At 47.9% G+C, this 15,617-nt stretch overlaps 2 protein-coding genes across 2 annotated transcripts in view; both read left to right on the forward strand.

Moving 5' to 3' along the window:
* MYO3A (myosin IIIA) overlaps positions 1-345 on the forward strand; it is a 161,861-nt gene extending 161,516 nt beyond the window's left edge. The window contains exon 33 of the mRNA XM_055545372.1: positions 228-345. Coding sequence (XP_055401347.1) covers positions 228-345 — 118 coding nt within the window. The remainder of the gene's footprint in view (positions 1-227) is intronic.
* A 5,104-nt stretch (positions 346-5,449) lies between these two features.
* The window catches only part of GAD2 (glutamate decarboxylase 2), a 61,325-nt gene continuing 51,157 nt past the window's right edge, over positions 5,450-15,617 (forward strand). Inside the window, exons 1-6 of the mRNA XM_055545390.1 lie at positions 5,450-5,618; positions 6,302-6,361; positions 6,566-6,715; positions 7,716-7,949; positions 12,528-12,618; positions 13,230-13,342. Of these exons, the coding sequence (XP_055401365.1) occupies positions 5,543-5,618; positions 6,302-6,361; positions 6,566-6,715; positions 7,716-7,949; positions 12,528-12,618; positions 13,230-13,342 (724 nt within the window). The 5' untranslated portion in view covers positions 5,450-5,542. The remainder of the gene's footprint in view (positions 5,619-6,301; positions 6,362-6,565; positions 6,716-7,715; positions 7,950-12,527; positions 12,619-13,229; positions 13,343-15,617) is intronic.

Consider the following 15,617-nt stretch of genomic DNA (forward strand, 5'->3'; position numbering starts at 1 on the left):
CACCAGGTTCCACCAACCCATCTGCTCCTCGCTCAGGAGTTTTGCAAACCTGCTGAGGAAATACCGCAAATCCGTTAGGTTACTGCCCTGCTGTTTTGAACATGCGGTTCTTAAACGTCCAGTGAAGGTGGGAGGTGTGGGACAAGGACCCGCCTGACTCGGGGTGGGCGGGGAAGCCGCGGCGCGCGCTAGCGCCGCTGATGCTCGGCCCCTGGTCTCGCTCGCAGGTGCTGGGCGGCGGAGGACGGCGTGGAGGAGGAGAATGGGCCCGCCGCCAACCCCTACGACTACAGGAGGCTCCTGCGCAAAACCTCCCAGCGCCGGCGCCTCGTTCAGCAGGTGTAGCCCCGCTGCTCCGCGGTCAGCGCCGTCGGGATGTGCCCGAGACTGCGGGGCTTGCCGGGGCCAAAGCGGGGGACCCTCGGGCACTGCGCCATCAGGCACGGGGGCTGCGGCTCTGACCTTTGTAGGGGTTGCCCCCTCGAGTGCCCGGGCCAGCCGCTGGTGCTCGGAGGGCAGAGAACCGAGAGCCCTTCAGACGCGGCGTCTCCGCGCTCCCGCGTCCTCCTCTCCCACCAGCCTGCCAGGCTGGGCGTCCCTGGCCCCGGCTGCCAGTGTGCCTCTTTGTTCACTTCTGCGACACCTCTTGTGGACTCGACTGCGCCTGAGCTCTTGCCGACCCCTTCTCTCTCCTTCTGAGTGATTTCAAAGATTTCGTCTTTCTTGGAAACGGCTTTGCCAGGCCCGCAGGATCCTCGCTGAGGGGTTGAGTCCGTGAGAAGCGAACAAAGCCCCGGGGTTTGGGGGCGGGGCCGACTTTGAAGATGAACTTCATCCCAAACTCGCGCTTTCCCTTGCTTTGGTTTTTAAAGCTATCAAATAAAGGAAATGCCTTGAAAAGGACGTGGTCCACCGGGTTCCCTTTAGGGCCCAGGTTCCTGCTGCCCAGCTGTGCAGGTGGCAGGGCCCAGGGAGGGGAGGAGGTGCCTTCTGTCTTTTATCAACGAATAACTTCGTTCCCTAGCCCCATCCCAAAGGAACATACCGTCTGACTTAAAAAGCCCCCGTACTTTAGACACACACGTGGGCTCTAGACAAGACTCCGAATCCTGCAACACACAGCGCCCACACGCACAGAGCCCCAACTCGTCACACACACACACACACACACACACACACAGTCTTCCCAACCAAGGTGGCTTCCTTACAGAGGAGGAGATGGGTGGATAGCATCACCGACTCAATGGACATGAGTTTGAGCAAACTCTGGCAGATGGTGAAGGACAGAGAAGTCTGGGCTGCTGCAGTCCGTGGGGGTCGCAAAGAGTCAAACACTATTGAGCGAATGAACAACAATAAAAATTCTGGTCCCACCACTGAGCTGAGCAGTCCAATTTTGAAGATTCTCCTAGTCTGAGTTTTGGTGTATTTAAGATGAAAGGGATGGTGGTGGGTAGGCAACCCGTTTGCCTTCCTCAGTTGACTGCATTTTATTTAAAAACTCAGGTTAAGCTCTTCTGTGACTGTGATGCCCTCCGAGTCTGCGCAGCCTGGTACAGAAGAGAGAAGAACGTGCTGGAAGGGTTCTATCTCTTCTGCCAGAGTCCCCAGCTCCTGCACCCACGGCCCTGGGCTGGGGGTCTTGGGGAAAGTATTCAAGGAGGGGGTGAGAGCACGCGTGCTGCTGGCTAACAGCATGTATTGCGCTGCTCTCCGATGGGTGGTAAGGTTCTCTCCACCCCCAAGCAGTTGGCACCAAAAGGTCCCCAGTGGTGGTGCCAACAACCTCTTCCTTTTACAAAGGGTACCCTCTAGAGGGGAAGCCTCCCACTGAGGCAGAGCTGAGCTTCAAGGCCAAGTGCACTCAGGCCCTGCTCCTTAACCTGGGTTCCCGCCTGGGCCTCCATGGGGGTTGGGACCCGGAAGGAGGAGCCACCTTTGTGGTGTGGACCGACTGCAGGGCTGTGGTCGGGGTACGGGCTGGGCCTGGTCCAGGCACCCAGGAGACCAGCCCTGCAGGGCACTGTCAGGGAGGAGATGGAGGGGCATCTCTAACCCAAGGTGTCCTGGCCCCCTCCACGGCTACTCACCTGTCCACCCACCACCAGGAGGCCTTAGAGGGACAAAAGCAGCTCTGCTTCTTTGCCAGTCCTCTTCAATCAAAGCTTTCAGAGTGGCCCCACAGACCAGAGCCCTGGCAGCCTGGCCCGTTGCTGGAGAGGGAGGCAATTGGGCCCCTCCCTAAAGTCCACACCACTCGCCTTTTGAAGTGGGACTAGAACAGAGAGCAGCAAACACATGATGAAAGGTAGCAATGTTTTTGTTTTCCTTTCTTCTTTTGAATTCTTCATTTTCTCTCCTTTCCTGTCTCTCTTTCCATCTCTTCTTCTTTGTCCTCTGACACTTAAGGGAGGACTCCAGGGAAAAATCATACCAGATACTCTTCTTTGGCAGGCCTGCAAGGCAATCTCTGGGTAAACCACTGACAAGAAATAGGTCAACCAAGGAAACTGACCCTGGCCAGCGGCCCTAGGATCATGAGTCTCTTCCCTTATTCGAGGAAGGACCTTCGAAAGCTCTTCCCCAGGGCTGGCCCGCCTCCCCTCGCCATCCAGTGGCTGCCTCCTTTGTGAACTAATGACTGTAATTATTACCTCCCAGAGCTCTTTTGTTATCTCCAACCCAAGCCCAAATGAGGGGGGAGCGGGCTCTTTTTTGAAATGAAAGTCTTTATAAAGCAAATTGCCTGTCTTGGGAGGGCGGGCATTAAAGAAAGACAAATCAGATACTGTGTGCATCTGAAGTGGGTGTGTTAGATAAAAAATGTAAATATCACCATTAGATTCAAAACACTGGGGTTTCTGATTTAATGCAGTTTATTTAAAGAGAAGAAGTTTAAGTCATTGCTTTAAAAAACTATTCAGTGTTGTGAGTTCTACCTTTCTTGTATTTTAATCTGTTTCCTTCTTTGAGGCTCTGTGTGCGTGTGTTTTAAACATCTATCTTAAAGAATATTTTTGTTTTCGACCACTCATCCGTAGTAGAAAAATTCTGCAACTCCAGCCTGCTGACTTGAAGTGAAACATGTGCAGGATTTGGAGTGGATTTAAGCAAAGAATGGGTCTCTTCTCCAGCTTCTCTCTTCACTGAGGAGCAGGAGCTGCAGAGCCACCTGCCAGTGGCGCCAAAGGCCAACCCACAGAATCTTTACATCCCTGGAGTTGGATCCACCCCTGGAGTGGATCCACTGGAGTATTGGAACTGGGAGCTCGGGAAAGAGGGTGGAATGCAGGCCTGTGTTCCTGTTAACCTGGTGGCTGCAACCTGGCGCAGGCTTCTCAGCACAGCAGGCTCTGAGCCGAGCCAAAGGCCAAGGGGCCAGCACCCTTCCCCGCACCCACTCCCAGGCTCAGATCTGGCGGCCACGGTGCCAATCCTGTGGCTCCTCCAGGCTCGTGGAAAGAAGACAAAGTTTTGTGGAGAGAACTGACCAGCCACCGCATGCCTTGGGGCACAGGATTTGGGCTTGCACTAGGCCACCCCGGGTCCTGTGACATCCTTCCTAGGCCAGGGTCAAGGGATGATAGACTGAGGATCCACTGGTCTCTGCTTTAGCAGCAGTTTTGGTAACTTGGTTCAGTGATCAGAGAAAGAATGGCCTGTGCACACAGTGGAAGTAAAAAGCGTCTGCCCCAGGTGAGCAGCATGCAGGGGAGTGTGGCCTTGGGAGGCTGGATGCAGCCCGGGTCACCCTCACCCTCTTTCCCTGCCTCTGGGAGCTGCAGGGTGTACTTGACACTGATTTCTACTGCCAAGGGAACGCAGTGCAAACTCAACAGGCCTTAGGTACTCAAGGCACCCCCACCCCGCAACCTTTGTTTAATAGCTTGTTGAGAAAGGAAAATGTAAGAGTGGAGAGTTACGATCTCGTGCACGCATGCTAAATTGCTTCAGTCGTGTTTGAGTCTTTGCAACCCTATGGACTGTAGCACACCAGGCTCCTCTGTCCATGGGATTCTCCAGGCAACAATACTGGAGTGGGTTGCCCTGCCCTCCTCCAGGGGATCTCCTGGACCCAGGGATCGAAGCCGCGATTCCTATGTCTTGTGCATTCGGGCCGATTCTTTCCCTGGAAAAGAGAAACCCCTTCCCACCAAATACCAGAAATAGTGACTCTCTCATCTGGTCCCGCCCCACCCCACGCCATCACGACGATTCCCTTAGGGGAAGAGGTGGTCATTGATTTGAGGCTCGATAAAACCAGGGCCCAGGGAGGTCATGCTTTCTTTCAGCTTTTGGAGGGCTCAGATTGCTTGTTTATTGGAAACTCTGTGCAGGCTTCTCATGCACACAACGGTTCCCCTGACGTGTAAGCAACGGCCCTTTCACGCCTTCGCTGGTCAAGGTCACCAAATGACCCGACCTCATCCCCCATCAGCCATCAGCCGTCAATCCAGTTGGCTCTAGTGTTCTTCCTTGCCTCCTTCCAAGAAGTTTACATTCGTATTATTTCTCTGCCCAGCCTGAGGTTCTTGGTGATAGATTCCATCATGAATTTTAATTGCCTCAATCAGCAGTCTTTCTCCCAAGCCGTCAGTCAGAACTTGAGCAGTGGACTCGGCGACCAAGCGCTCTAAAGCGCAGGAATGGTTCCCAGCTCCCACCTCGGGGTGACTATGCGGTTCAGTGGGCAGGAGTTAGGCTCTACTAAGGAGCAAGACTGAACCCATCAGTGCCTAGGTGCCCTTCCCGCACAGTCGCCTTCCCAGGCTCTCGAACCGCTCCAGATTCCCTTAGCCGCCGGAACTCCGGGGGGTCACAGCGACCTCAGCACTCTCTCGCAGGAAGGTGGCGCGGACATAGCGCCTCCTTCTCCGCAGTCGGCACCAGACCTCAAACAATACACCAGTCGTCGCGAATGAAAGCCTGTCTCCGCCACCTTTCCCGCCTCGCCAACGTCTCTGTGGTCTCCCCGCGCTGATGCCGGCGCACAGTCCGCCGCGTTAGCACTCTGGACAGCGTCCCCGGTGTAGCCAGCATCCTCTCGCCGCACGCTCCCCAGGGATCGCGTGCTCACCTCCCACCCGCTCACGCCGACTCCTGCACGGGCTCACTGTCTGCCTCACACTCGAACGATTCAGCTCCCTCTCTCCCATTTTTCCCTCCGCCGCCCCCTCGTCCATCCCGGCTGGGCTCCCTCTCCTTCAAAATCGCTCGAGTGCTCGGGCGCTTTCCCATCTCCCGGCGGTGAGGACCCTTCAGTCCTCTCCTCTATTTACTCCCTGAAGCTTTCAGAGCTTTGCCACTTCTCTAAGCTCTAATCCCAACACACACGCCCGCGCACGGACACGCACGTTTCCTGCCCCTGTGTGACACCCACCCTCTGTCGTGCGGCCGCGCCAGACCCCGCGCGGTGTTCCTCCTACTGCCACACACAAACACACACAAACGCACGCACGCGCGCGCGCAGGGCGGAGCGGAGGGCAGGCAGCTCGCCGGCAGTTTGCACTCGGAGGCGTCTTGCTCCAGTATCGCTGCGCCGATGGCATCTCCCGGCTCCGGCTTTTGGTCCTTTGGATCTGAAGATGGCTCGGGGGATCCCGAGAACCCCGGCACAGGTAGGAGAAACGGGACCTGCAGGCGGAGAGCTTTGCGGGCGGACTGGGATTTGAGGGGCTGGGGAAGACTGAAGGTTTTCCCACCTGCAACAGGAGACTTCGGACGCTTAGCCCTGCCCTCGGGGTGGGTCCTTGATGACCCAACAGACTAAACCCCACAGGCTCTTATCCCCTGGGAAGATGCCCAGGGACCGTCTGGTTCTTTCCTGAAATCTGGGAGAGCCTCTAAACACGGCGGTGTCTCCTCGACACCGAATTCCTGGGCCTGGGATTCTGCCACCGTCTTAGTGTCTGGAGAGAGAGAGGTGGTGGGTATAAGGAAAATTGGAAAGGGGAGAGAATTGTTGATCTGAAAGGAGAGCCTGCGAGGAAATGGATGGCCTCGGGTGTCGAGGAAAACTCGCCCAAGCGAGGCAGGAAGGAGACTTTGTCCTAACCGAGTGGTACCTGAAAGGCAAGTGCAAAGGGCCACAGTGTGGGCCGCTTCTGAGGAAACCGTCAAGGGTCGGGCCGGGCCTCCAGGCTCCCGCCACCTCTGGCACCTGCTCGCTGTGCGGGCGCCAGGCAGGCAGCCCTTCCCGGAGCCCGGGTTTGTTGACGTCGTTCACAAAGAACCTAATTTCACACGTGTGCCTGCCGTTTTCTTTCGGCCTCGCTGTCCTCCCACCTGTCTTTCCTTGCAGCCAGGGCCTGGTGTCAGGTGGCCCAGAAGTTCACGGGGGGCATCGGAAACAAACTGTGCGGTGAGTGCCTGCGCGGGTGCCCGGGTGAGGGAGGCGGACATGGCCAGGCACCGCGGAGCCCGAGGAGGTCAAAGCCACCCTCTCACCTCCGCATCCCGTCAGGGGTCGGGTATTCTTGATTTGGGGATCGGGCCTGGGGGTCGGGGGCTGGGAGCCGGGCTGGCGGGCGGCTGACCGAGGTCCGCTCTCCTTGTCCTTGCCCAGCCCTGCTCTATGGAGACGCCGAGAAGCCGGCGGAGAGCGGCGGGAGCCAGCCCCCGCGGGCCACCTCCCGCAAGGCCGCCTGCGCCTGCAACCAGAAGCCCTGCAGCTGCCCCAAAGCGGAGGTCAACTATGCATTTCTACACGCAACAGGTAAGGGCGCCTCGCGGGGTCCCGGGAGCTTCTGCCCCTCGCCCTGCCGCGTCCACCGTGGCCAGGAGGGACTCGGCGCCGGGAGCCTGAGCCGGGACGTCGAGGTGGAGGGCAGAAGCAGACCTTAGGAGAATCTCCAGGAGACCTCGAGAAACGCTAGGCCTGCCCCCTCGGTCGGACCCGGACCCGGGGCCTCTGCGTGGCGCTGGGCTCCGGGGTTCCAAGCGGGCTCCCGGGCTGCGGAGCTCTACGCCCAACGCCGCCCTCGGGTCTCCGGGTGGCCGAGGCGCCCCGGCGCACCCTAGGTCCAGGTCCTATTCTCCGTGCGGCCGAGGCCTCGGGTGTGATGTGGTTTCTTGTTCAAAATAGCTTGGACTTTCTAGGTCTTCAGATCGCAAGAGTAATTTGTAGCTGTGGTTTCAGGAAAAAGATTCACATGAAATCTGCGCGCAGTTTTACTTTCGTACTTGCACACCCAGTGTGCGAGCGCACACACACACACACACACACACGCTGACTTAGGAAACAGCGGGCCTTAGTTAATAAGCCATAGATCCTATGATGCCATAGGATAATAATAAGCCAAATGATAACCAAAATCTTATGAGCCATTTTGCCCGATTTACCCAAAGGCATTCCTCAAACATTCCTGACTTGAAGTGATCTTTTAAGATGACTTATTGAGAAATATCGTTTAGCGAGAACCGGGGAGAAACAGATGAATGGAAGTATATTCTCTTAAAAAAAGAGAGAAAGAAAAAGGAAGCAAATTAGTTATAAACTGAAATGCAAGAAATTATTTGGGATAAGGAAAGAAATCGTATTTTTTTTTTCATTCCTTCATTTTTGAAAAATACCTCCCCTTTAAAGAAGATGCTCTGCTTTTCCAGAAGATTTTTTTTAACATAAAATCTCAGTTCAGAGAGAAAGTGTCAAATGAAGACCTTTCCTGGATATTTTCATTGTAAAATTAAAACGTGGCATTTTGATTCCTTCTTAGATCTGCTACCAGCGTGTGACGGAGAAAGGCCCACTTTGGCGTTTCTGCAAGAGGTTATGGACATTTTGCTTCAGTATGTGGTGAAGAGTTTTGATAGATCAACCAAAGTGATTGATTTTCATTACCCTAATGAGCTTCTTCAAGAATATAATTGGGAATTGGCAGACCAACCACAAAATTTGGAGGAAATTTTGATGCATTGCCAAACAACTCTAAAATATGCAATTAAAACAGGTATTGTCTGATCAGAAATAATAAAGCTCTTTTTTCTTTTATGAATTTTTTTTCTAGGACAATGTTTTCTTTTATGGAGTTATTGATAATTTCAAATTTACAATGTTATTTTCATCATTTAAAAAGTCATGATTCAAATGATTAATAATGTCAAAAGCACCCTTTACTGTTATTGTTCATGGTTTTGAAGTCAGAAATGTTACCTAAGTATAAATCATCAGATTTTACATTGCACTATTTGGCCATGGAAATTATCCACTGATGTAGAAGCAACCATTTGTCAGTAGAGGCCAGTAGAAGTGACTCTACTGTAGAGAAAGAAAAAAAAGAGAATCTAGAAATGAAAGCATAAAAGGCATGATCCAAACAAAAGCCCAAATACCAGGTCAGTGCTGGTATTTCGTTGGCATAGAAATGAATAGAAATTGAACAAACCATCTGTGTAATGGTTGAAGCAGAAGGGTAATATTTTGGCATTGTCTCAGAAGACTAAGACTTCAGATTTGAACTCCGGCTTTTCTCTATTTTTTAAGAAATGTACACAAAAGAAAACCCAACGCAAACTAGCTTAACAATTCAGCCATGTTATACAAGGATGCATGTGCTTCCTAACCACTCTGTATAGAAGAAAATGGAAAAAAGGATAGAGGGGAATCAGATATCCTTAGGGACAATACTTTTAGTGTGTTTTGTGTGTTTTTTAGAAATAGTATTCTCCATACTCTATCCATTTTTAGGATAACATATATGTGAATGCATTCTAAGCTTTCATTCTAGCTACACAAAGTCAGCTATTCATCTCCCCAGGTCACGATTACCCCTGCCTTTTCTGCTTTGCCTCTAATCATCCTGATACATGGTGGCCATACACTTCATTAAAGCAATAAAAATAAGCATGAATGAATTTGGAAGGGAAGGAAGACCTTGTGGATCTAAATTGATTTGTAGCCTTAGAAAGATTTGCTAACAAATAAATATGTAAAATATCACAAAACATTAATTCCTCTAGAAACATGATCCTTTTCTCAGCAAATTTAGAATTGCATGAATTATCAGTACGATTCTAATCAAAAACAAATTTTAAGAATGTTTGTTGTGTGACTTTCAGCCCTTTGTTTTGCTATATTTTTGTTTTTGTGAATTCTTTTCATTGACAGGATAGATATGCATAGAAGCTTTGGGAAATTGATTTCCTATACTATTATTTTTCACTTTTGTGAAACTATAGACTTAGAATTAAGTACGTAGGAGAAAGAATTTTACTTGGAGATTTCTATCAAACTCAGTCTATGGAGGATGCTTTTTTTTAAGGCATCTTAGATTTCATTCTCAATTATATTGACAGAGAATCCACATGAGGTATATACTGGGCATTAAAGATTTTTTTTTTCCTTCCAGATTTTTGTATATTTGTAGGTGCAAGCCTGAGCAATGTTTTTAGTTCATTTTTGTTTGACCTACGCCCCCAACCTAACATTTAAATACACTAACAGTAATTTGCTACCTATTATTTTTATTGCTACCAAGCCAAAAAGAATCTATAAAAGTGTTTTCATATCTTCATCCTTAAAAGCTGATGGAGTCTGAAATGCAATTTAAAGAGTTAAGATAATGACAATTGCAGGTCAATGAAAGCAATAGTTCTGTCAAGGTTCCATTTAGTGTCGGGAAAAGATGGGCCAATTCAGTACTTAGATTTTGCCATAATGCATGTGAAACTGTTGGTCAGTGTAGCTCTAATATGTTTTTTAAAGGTCAGAAAAAAATATGATTAAGTTGAATTTCTGACCAAGGCATATCAATATTAATTCAGTACAACATTATTTATAACATATATAGTCTTCTGGTCCTTCTCCCATCCCCAATAACATTTCAAATAATTAACAGCTGCCACCTTCCTTTTTGACTGGCAAGTTTATAGGTTTTATGTATAACTTGTATTTGACAAGTAGTACTATTTAAGTTCTGTGAAGTCGTTTCTGTCACCGCTACCATTAGATGTGTTAATGTTCCTTGGGAGATTCCTTTATAAAAGCATGTTACTACTGAGAGTCTATAACCTAATTTCCACTTGGACTCCAGGCTTAGAGAGAAGAGAGGGGAGATGAGGAAATCTTTATGCATTGTTAAAATTACCTCTGTAAGAAATATTGGAATAGAACATGGGAAAGTGTGGAGAATGATAAAATTCTGAAATAATTAGGATTTGCTGGGTCATCAGGTTTGGCGTTAGTGGTGGCGGCTGAGGAGTGAAGGGATTCATGAACCCAATCATGAGACAAAGGAATTGAAGTGTGAGTAAATGAGCCGTCCTTGGGTGTGTGTTGCTGGTCTAGAGAGAACAGTCTGGACCGACTTGGGGCCCCTTCCCAATGGACTGTGGACACCAGCGTCAGAGCTGCCTGGGGCTGACTATTCACAGTCTGTGCACCCTTCTTGGCTCATTTGCTGATCTGTGGGGAGCAGTCCAGAGGCACAAACAGTGCCTGGTTTCAAACTCGCTCTTCGAGGCGGCAGCTCATGGCCATCCGACTCCTTGGCAGGGCGCTGACTTGCAGCACAAAACCAGGTTGGGGCAGCAGCAGCAGCAGCTGGATGCCAGGGTGACTCAGACAGCAGGCAGACAGGTCTCAGGGAACCCTACCTGAATTTGCCAGCAGCCTATTCATGGGAAGCCAGCAACCAAGGGGACATTTTGTTCTGATCTGTCAAAACTATCTCCCTGCATATTTCCACATCATTATCAGTGAATGCAAATTTTGAGGCTGGAGAGATTTTGGTGAAATAGACCAAGGTCAAAATTTGACACAAGAAGGAAGCCAAGCAATTGCAGCATCGCACTTCTTACCATAGTTTCCCAGAGGGAGTCATCAGGGTGAATTGATCTTCTGATAACCTGGGGCACGACATAGGTCTTGGGATCCCACTCAGTTTTATGCAGAGGTTTTCCTGCCAAAGGGTCCATAGACTTGGTATGAAATGAGAGATACCAGATTCATCCAGAAAATGCATAGGAGTTGAGAGAGTCGATTAATGGCTAGATTTGCTGATCCTCATTACTTTTCTCATTTCAAGGAAATGGCTTAGGGAAAGAGGAATGGAGGGGCACCGAGAGGGAGACGAGGGCTATGATTTCAGCTGTGAGCGCTAATGAAATGGGGAGTCAATGAGGCAGAGAGGGGTGGAGGGCTGCTGCAGAGAGCAGCGGCAGCCACAGCCAGGAAGGCTTTTTCCCTTTCTGTGGACCTGTAGACTGATGGGAGCAGCATCAGAGAGCCTGGGAAAGAGAAAAAAGCTCAAAGGGCACCCCGCAAGGCCATAGGGATGTAAAACAATGCCATGCTGGAGAATAAGTGAGAGCTGGCCAGTCTCTTTAAAATGTGCTCTTTCCCAGCTCTTCTCAGCATCTACTCATCTAGTAGCCACATGCTGGAGGCTGATAAGAGAGCAGTCCCTGGTCCCGGAGATAAGCTTTGTGTTGACTTTTGTCTCTGCTCTCCCCATTGCCTACCTTTATCTTGTTTTGTCCAGGCTGGCCTGAGAGTCTGTCACATCCCCAGGCTTCAGACAGGTGTCCAGTAAGTGACGGACGCGTTTTAATAAGAAGCTGTTTCCAGAATTGTTAATCTTGCAGGATTTTGGCTGCAAAACAACATCACAGATTTATAGATAGGCTTATGTGGAGCAGGACAGGGAAATGGAAGTCTAATGAGATCTTTACAATCACATTTTAAATAATAGCCTCAGGAGTGTTGGGGTGTCAACCCCTTTAGAGAGTTTTAGAGAAATCCAGAAGTTAATTAGATAAGGCTGACTGAGGGACTGATCAATCCGTTGAATATACCTTCATGTATCTTGTGGACAAGACAGGGATGTTGGCTATATTTAGCTTTATTTTTAATTGCAACTGTGAAGGATCTCTGTTGTGTAGAATCAAATATTTGGACAGAAAAGAATAGACAAGAATTACATTTGTTCATTACATTTGTTCATACCAGCTTTAGACAGTCATCGCCTTTTGAATTCAGGGTAAATCACTCAACAGAGTGTCCTATTTTCTCATTTTTGCCTTGTCTTCTCTGATCATCAGCCATTTGTCACTGATATTATATGGATGTTGGCCTGCCTGGCAGATGTCATGGTATATGACTGATTCCCAGCACAATTTAATGGAAAAGGGTTTTTTAGCAGCACAAGTGTAAACAAGAAGTGGCCTATTTTTGAGTAGCTTGGGATTGCCCCAGCATTTGAATCTGCAAATATATTGAAAGAATGCTAGAAAATAAACTAGTATCCACACTGCAAACCAAATTTATTATCTTTTTATAGGGCATGGTTAAAGAAAGATCTTTAGCATGTGTTCTAAGAAATATCACAACACCAAACAGTCTGTCGTGTTAAAGGAAATTCTCCTTTGCTGTGTGTGTGTGTGTGTGTGTGTGTGTGAGATGGGTTTCTGAGTATGGATTTAGTATTACTGAAGGCTCTTTCAAGATTCTTCATCTAGAGAAATCATGGATTTCAGAGGCATTCATTTTCACTGGACTCACCTTGATTCTGGTGTTCCATCTAATTCAGGACATCCAAGGTATTTCAATCAACTTTCTACCGGACTGGATATGGTTGGATTAGCAGCGGACTGGCTGACATCAACAGCAAACACTAACATGTAAGTAGCTAAATATGTTTTTGTGTAATCCAGGATAATTATTAATGACATTTCATAATATTTATTCTACCTCTTAAGTAAAAAAAGAAATCTCTCTTTTTTTTTAAGTAGCCCCTAAAATAGTGAGACAAACTTCAGAAGAGTATGGGTATTCACTCTTGCTTAAAAGAAAATAGTCCTGATCTCTTTTTCACACAATCAAAGTTATGCATCATGTTTTAAATACAAAAAGATACTTTGGGGGCATACTGGATGTATTATTGCATGTAATATGAGAGAGAAATGGTACTAGATGTTGTCTTTTAGATAGTGTTATAATGTTACCCTGCAATGTATTTATTCACTATGATAAATGACCCTTGTGCATGAAGCCAATCATTGAAGCTCTTGACTTATGAATGTAGGAAACAGAGCAAACCTTTTTTGTCTGCTTAACGCTATACTTGTAACATTTGTGAAAGTAGGATTTGAAACTGTTCTGTAGATATTGTCATGATGAATTATTCCGTTGAGTGACAGACATAAAATGTGGAAACTGTTCTGTAGATATTGTCATGATGAATTATTCCGTTCAGTGACAGACATAAAATGTGGCCATTACGATGTTTCAGGTTCACCTATGAAATTGCTCCAGTATTTGTACTTTTGGAATATGTCACGCTAAAGAAAATGAGAGAAATCATCGGCTGGCCTGGGGGCTCTGGCGATGGGATATTTTCTCCTGGTATATGATATTTTAATCTTTCTTCATATTTTTCTTCTGGTTTGTCATGCCTTATTATGAACATCAGTTCAGTTCAGTCACTCAGTCATGTCTGACTCTTTGCAACCCCGTGGACTGCAGAAAGCCAGGCTTCATGTCCATTACTAACTCCTGGAGCTTGCTTAAACTCGTGACCATTGAGTCGGTGATGTCATCCAACCATCTCATCTTCTGTTGTCCCCTTCTCCTCCTGCCTTCAATGTTTCCCAGCATCAGGGTCTATTCTAATGAGTTGGTTCTTCGCATCAGGTGCCCAAAGTATTGGAGCTTCAGCTTCAGCATCAATCCTTCCAATGAATATTCAGGATTGATTTCCTTTACGACGGACTGACTGGACCTCTTTGCAGTCCAAGGGACTCTCAAGAGTCTTCTCCAACACCACAGCTCAAAAACATCAACTCTTCAGTGTTCAGCTTTCACTTTATTATGAACATAGGAATGATTAAATATCTAGCCTGTGTTTCTGCTTAGGTTAAATAGACCAGGAGTCCCCAGCCTTTTTGGCACCAGGGACCAGTTTTGTGGAGGACAATTTTTCCATGCACCCTTCATGGGGGATGGTTTGGGGATGATTCAAGCACATCACATTTATTGTGCACTTTATTTCTATTATTATTATGTCAGCTCCACCTCAGATCATCAGGCATTAGATCCCGGACATTGGGATTAAGTACATGTGACCACTGACCATGCATCCAAGTCAACTACCCCATGCTTGAATATTATTTTTTTGTGTGTTTAGAAAGAGGATAATCAGCAATGATATTAACCCAGTACTTCTACTGTGATCCTACATACAGGATGCATGGATTGTGTGGAACAAAGGAATAGAGATTTCTAATAAGCAAATTAGGGAATAAGGTATTGTACTTTCCCAAGCATCAGTGAAAGGAGAAGGGTACCCTCACTGAATAAAGCATTCTCTGATTGAGGGAAAATAATAGGTACAGTTTACTTAACAGAGCCTCCGTACACCATCCCTTTCAAGGAACAAGCAGGGAAGCTGATTCACACAATTCTTAAGTAGGACAGAAAGTGCCTGGAAGACTGTTTCTTAGTGCTAAAAGAAAAGGGTGATGATTTCTTTCAGAGGTTTCCCATTCTTTTTTTTTTTTCTTTATGATGTCATTTAGTCCTTCCCACTCTGCCTTTTTATCACCAGCCATTGCATTCTAAGCTCCATTATATATACTTCTTCCAGCCACAAAAGTCAGCCTGGGACAGAAAGTCCTGCTTTGGGTTCTCGGTCTGTGTGTGTGACCTTGGTTTGACACAGAGAAGAACTAGAAGCTGGGAAGGCAGTGGGAAGAGAGAGAGCCACTGACCTGTGGAAAAGAAACCTGGCGCAGAGACCGTCACCTCCTCAGCAGCAGGAGAGGGGGGTCATCAGAATGGGCATCACTGGCCCTGGAGCTTGGGACCCGGAGACTGGCCCTGCTGGGGAGGCCAGAGCCACACCTGCCATCGTGTCAGGCAGAGCAAAGGCTAAGTCGTGATTCCTCTTTAGCAAATCTGCAAAGGCAGGGGGATCACAAAGGAGAGAGAAAATGAAATGAAAAGACAGAAAAGACATGATGATGAGTAACAGTGGCCTCAAGGCCAAGTCTTAAATTCAGCAACTTGATCTCCATATAGCTATCTATAAATAGCTCAGATCAGCTATTTCATTTTCTGTTTTTAAAGAGATAGTATGTTTTCAGGTGCTGAAGGGAAAATGTGTTAGTTAAATGAAAGGGAAAATTTGCCTTAAAAAAAAAATCATGGTACACCAGCTGTGATGAAAATTTTATGCTAGTTTCAATTTGTAGGGAACTTAATATTTAGTGCCCTTGGAAAACCATCCCTGACTGAGGGAAGTTTGTTAGCATTAACTGGAACTGATGTTTTAAGGTGTTTTCATGAGGAACTAGGTGAAGTTCAGAGATGAATGTCGTTTCTACCTTTATTCTGCCTACTCTTGTACGAGTGGCTGTGTGACTGAGCTGTCCCCAGGGAGCCAGGAGCTCCTCTGTGTTCATGGTTTCCAGTAATGGGAAGAGAACAGCTGCTCCCGTGGACCTGGAAAAGTTGACTAAGTGGAGTTGGACCAGGCCTAACCTACCTGGCTGGTCTTGGAACACACCTGTCCCAGAAAATATACATCCAGAAAAAGACTCCTCTTTGGCAGTTCTGCTAAGCCAGGTATGGCCTAAGGGCTGCCACCCCCATCAATGATGGGGAATGATCAGGTAGAGAA

The sequence above is a fragment of the Bubalus kerabau genome, chromosome 13, assembly GCF_029407905.1.
Source record: "Bubalus kerabau isolate K-KA32 ecotype Philippines breed swamp buffalo chromosome 13, PCC_UOA_SB_1v2, whole genome shotgun sequence".
Classification (NCBI taxonomy): domain Eukaryota; kingdom Metazoa; phylum Chordata; class Mammalia; order Artiodactyla; family Bovidae; genus Bubalus; species Bubalus kerabau.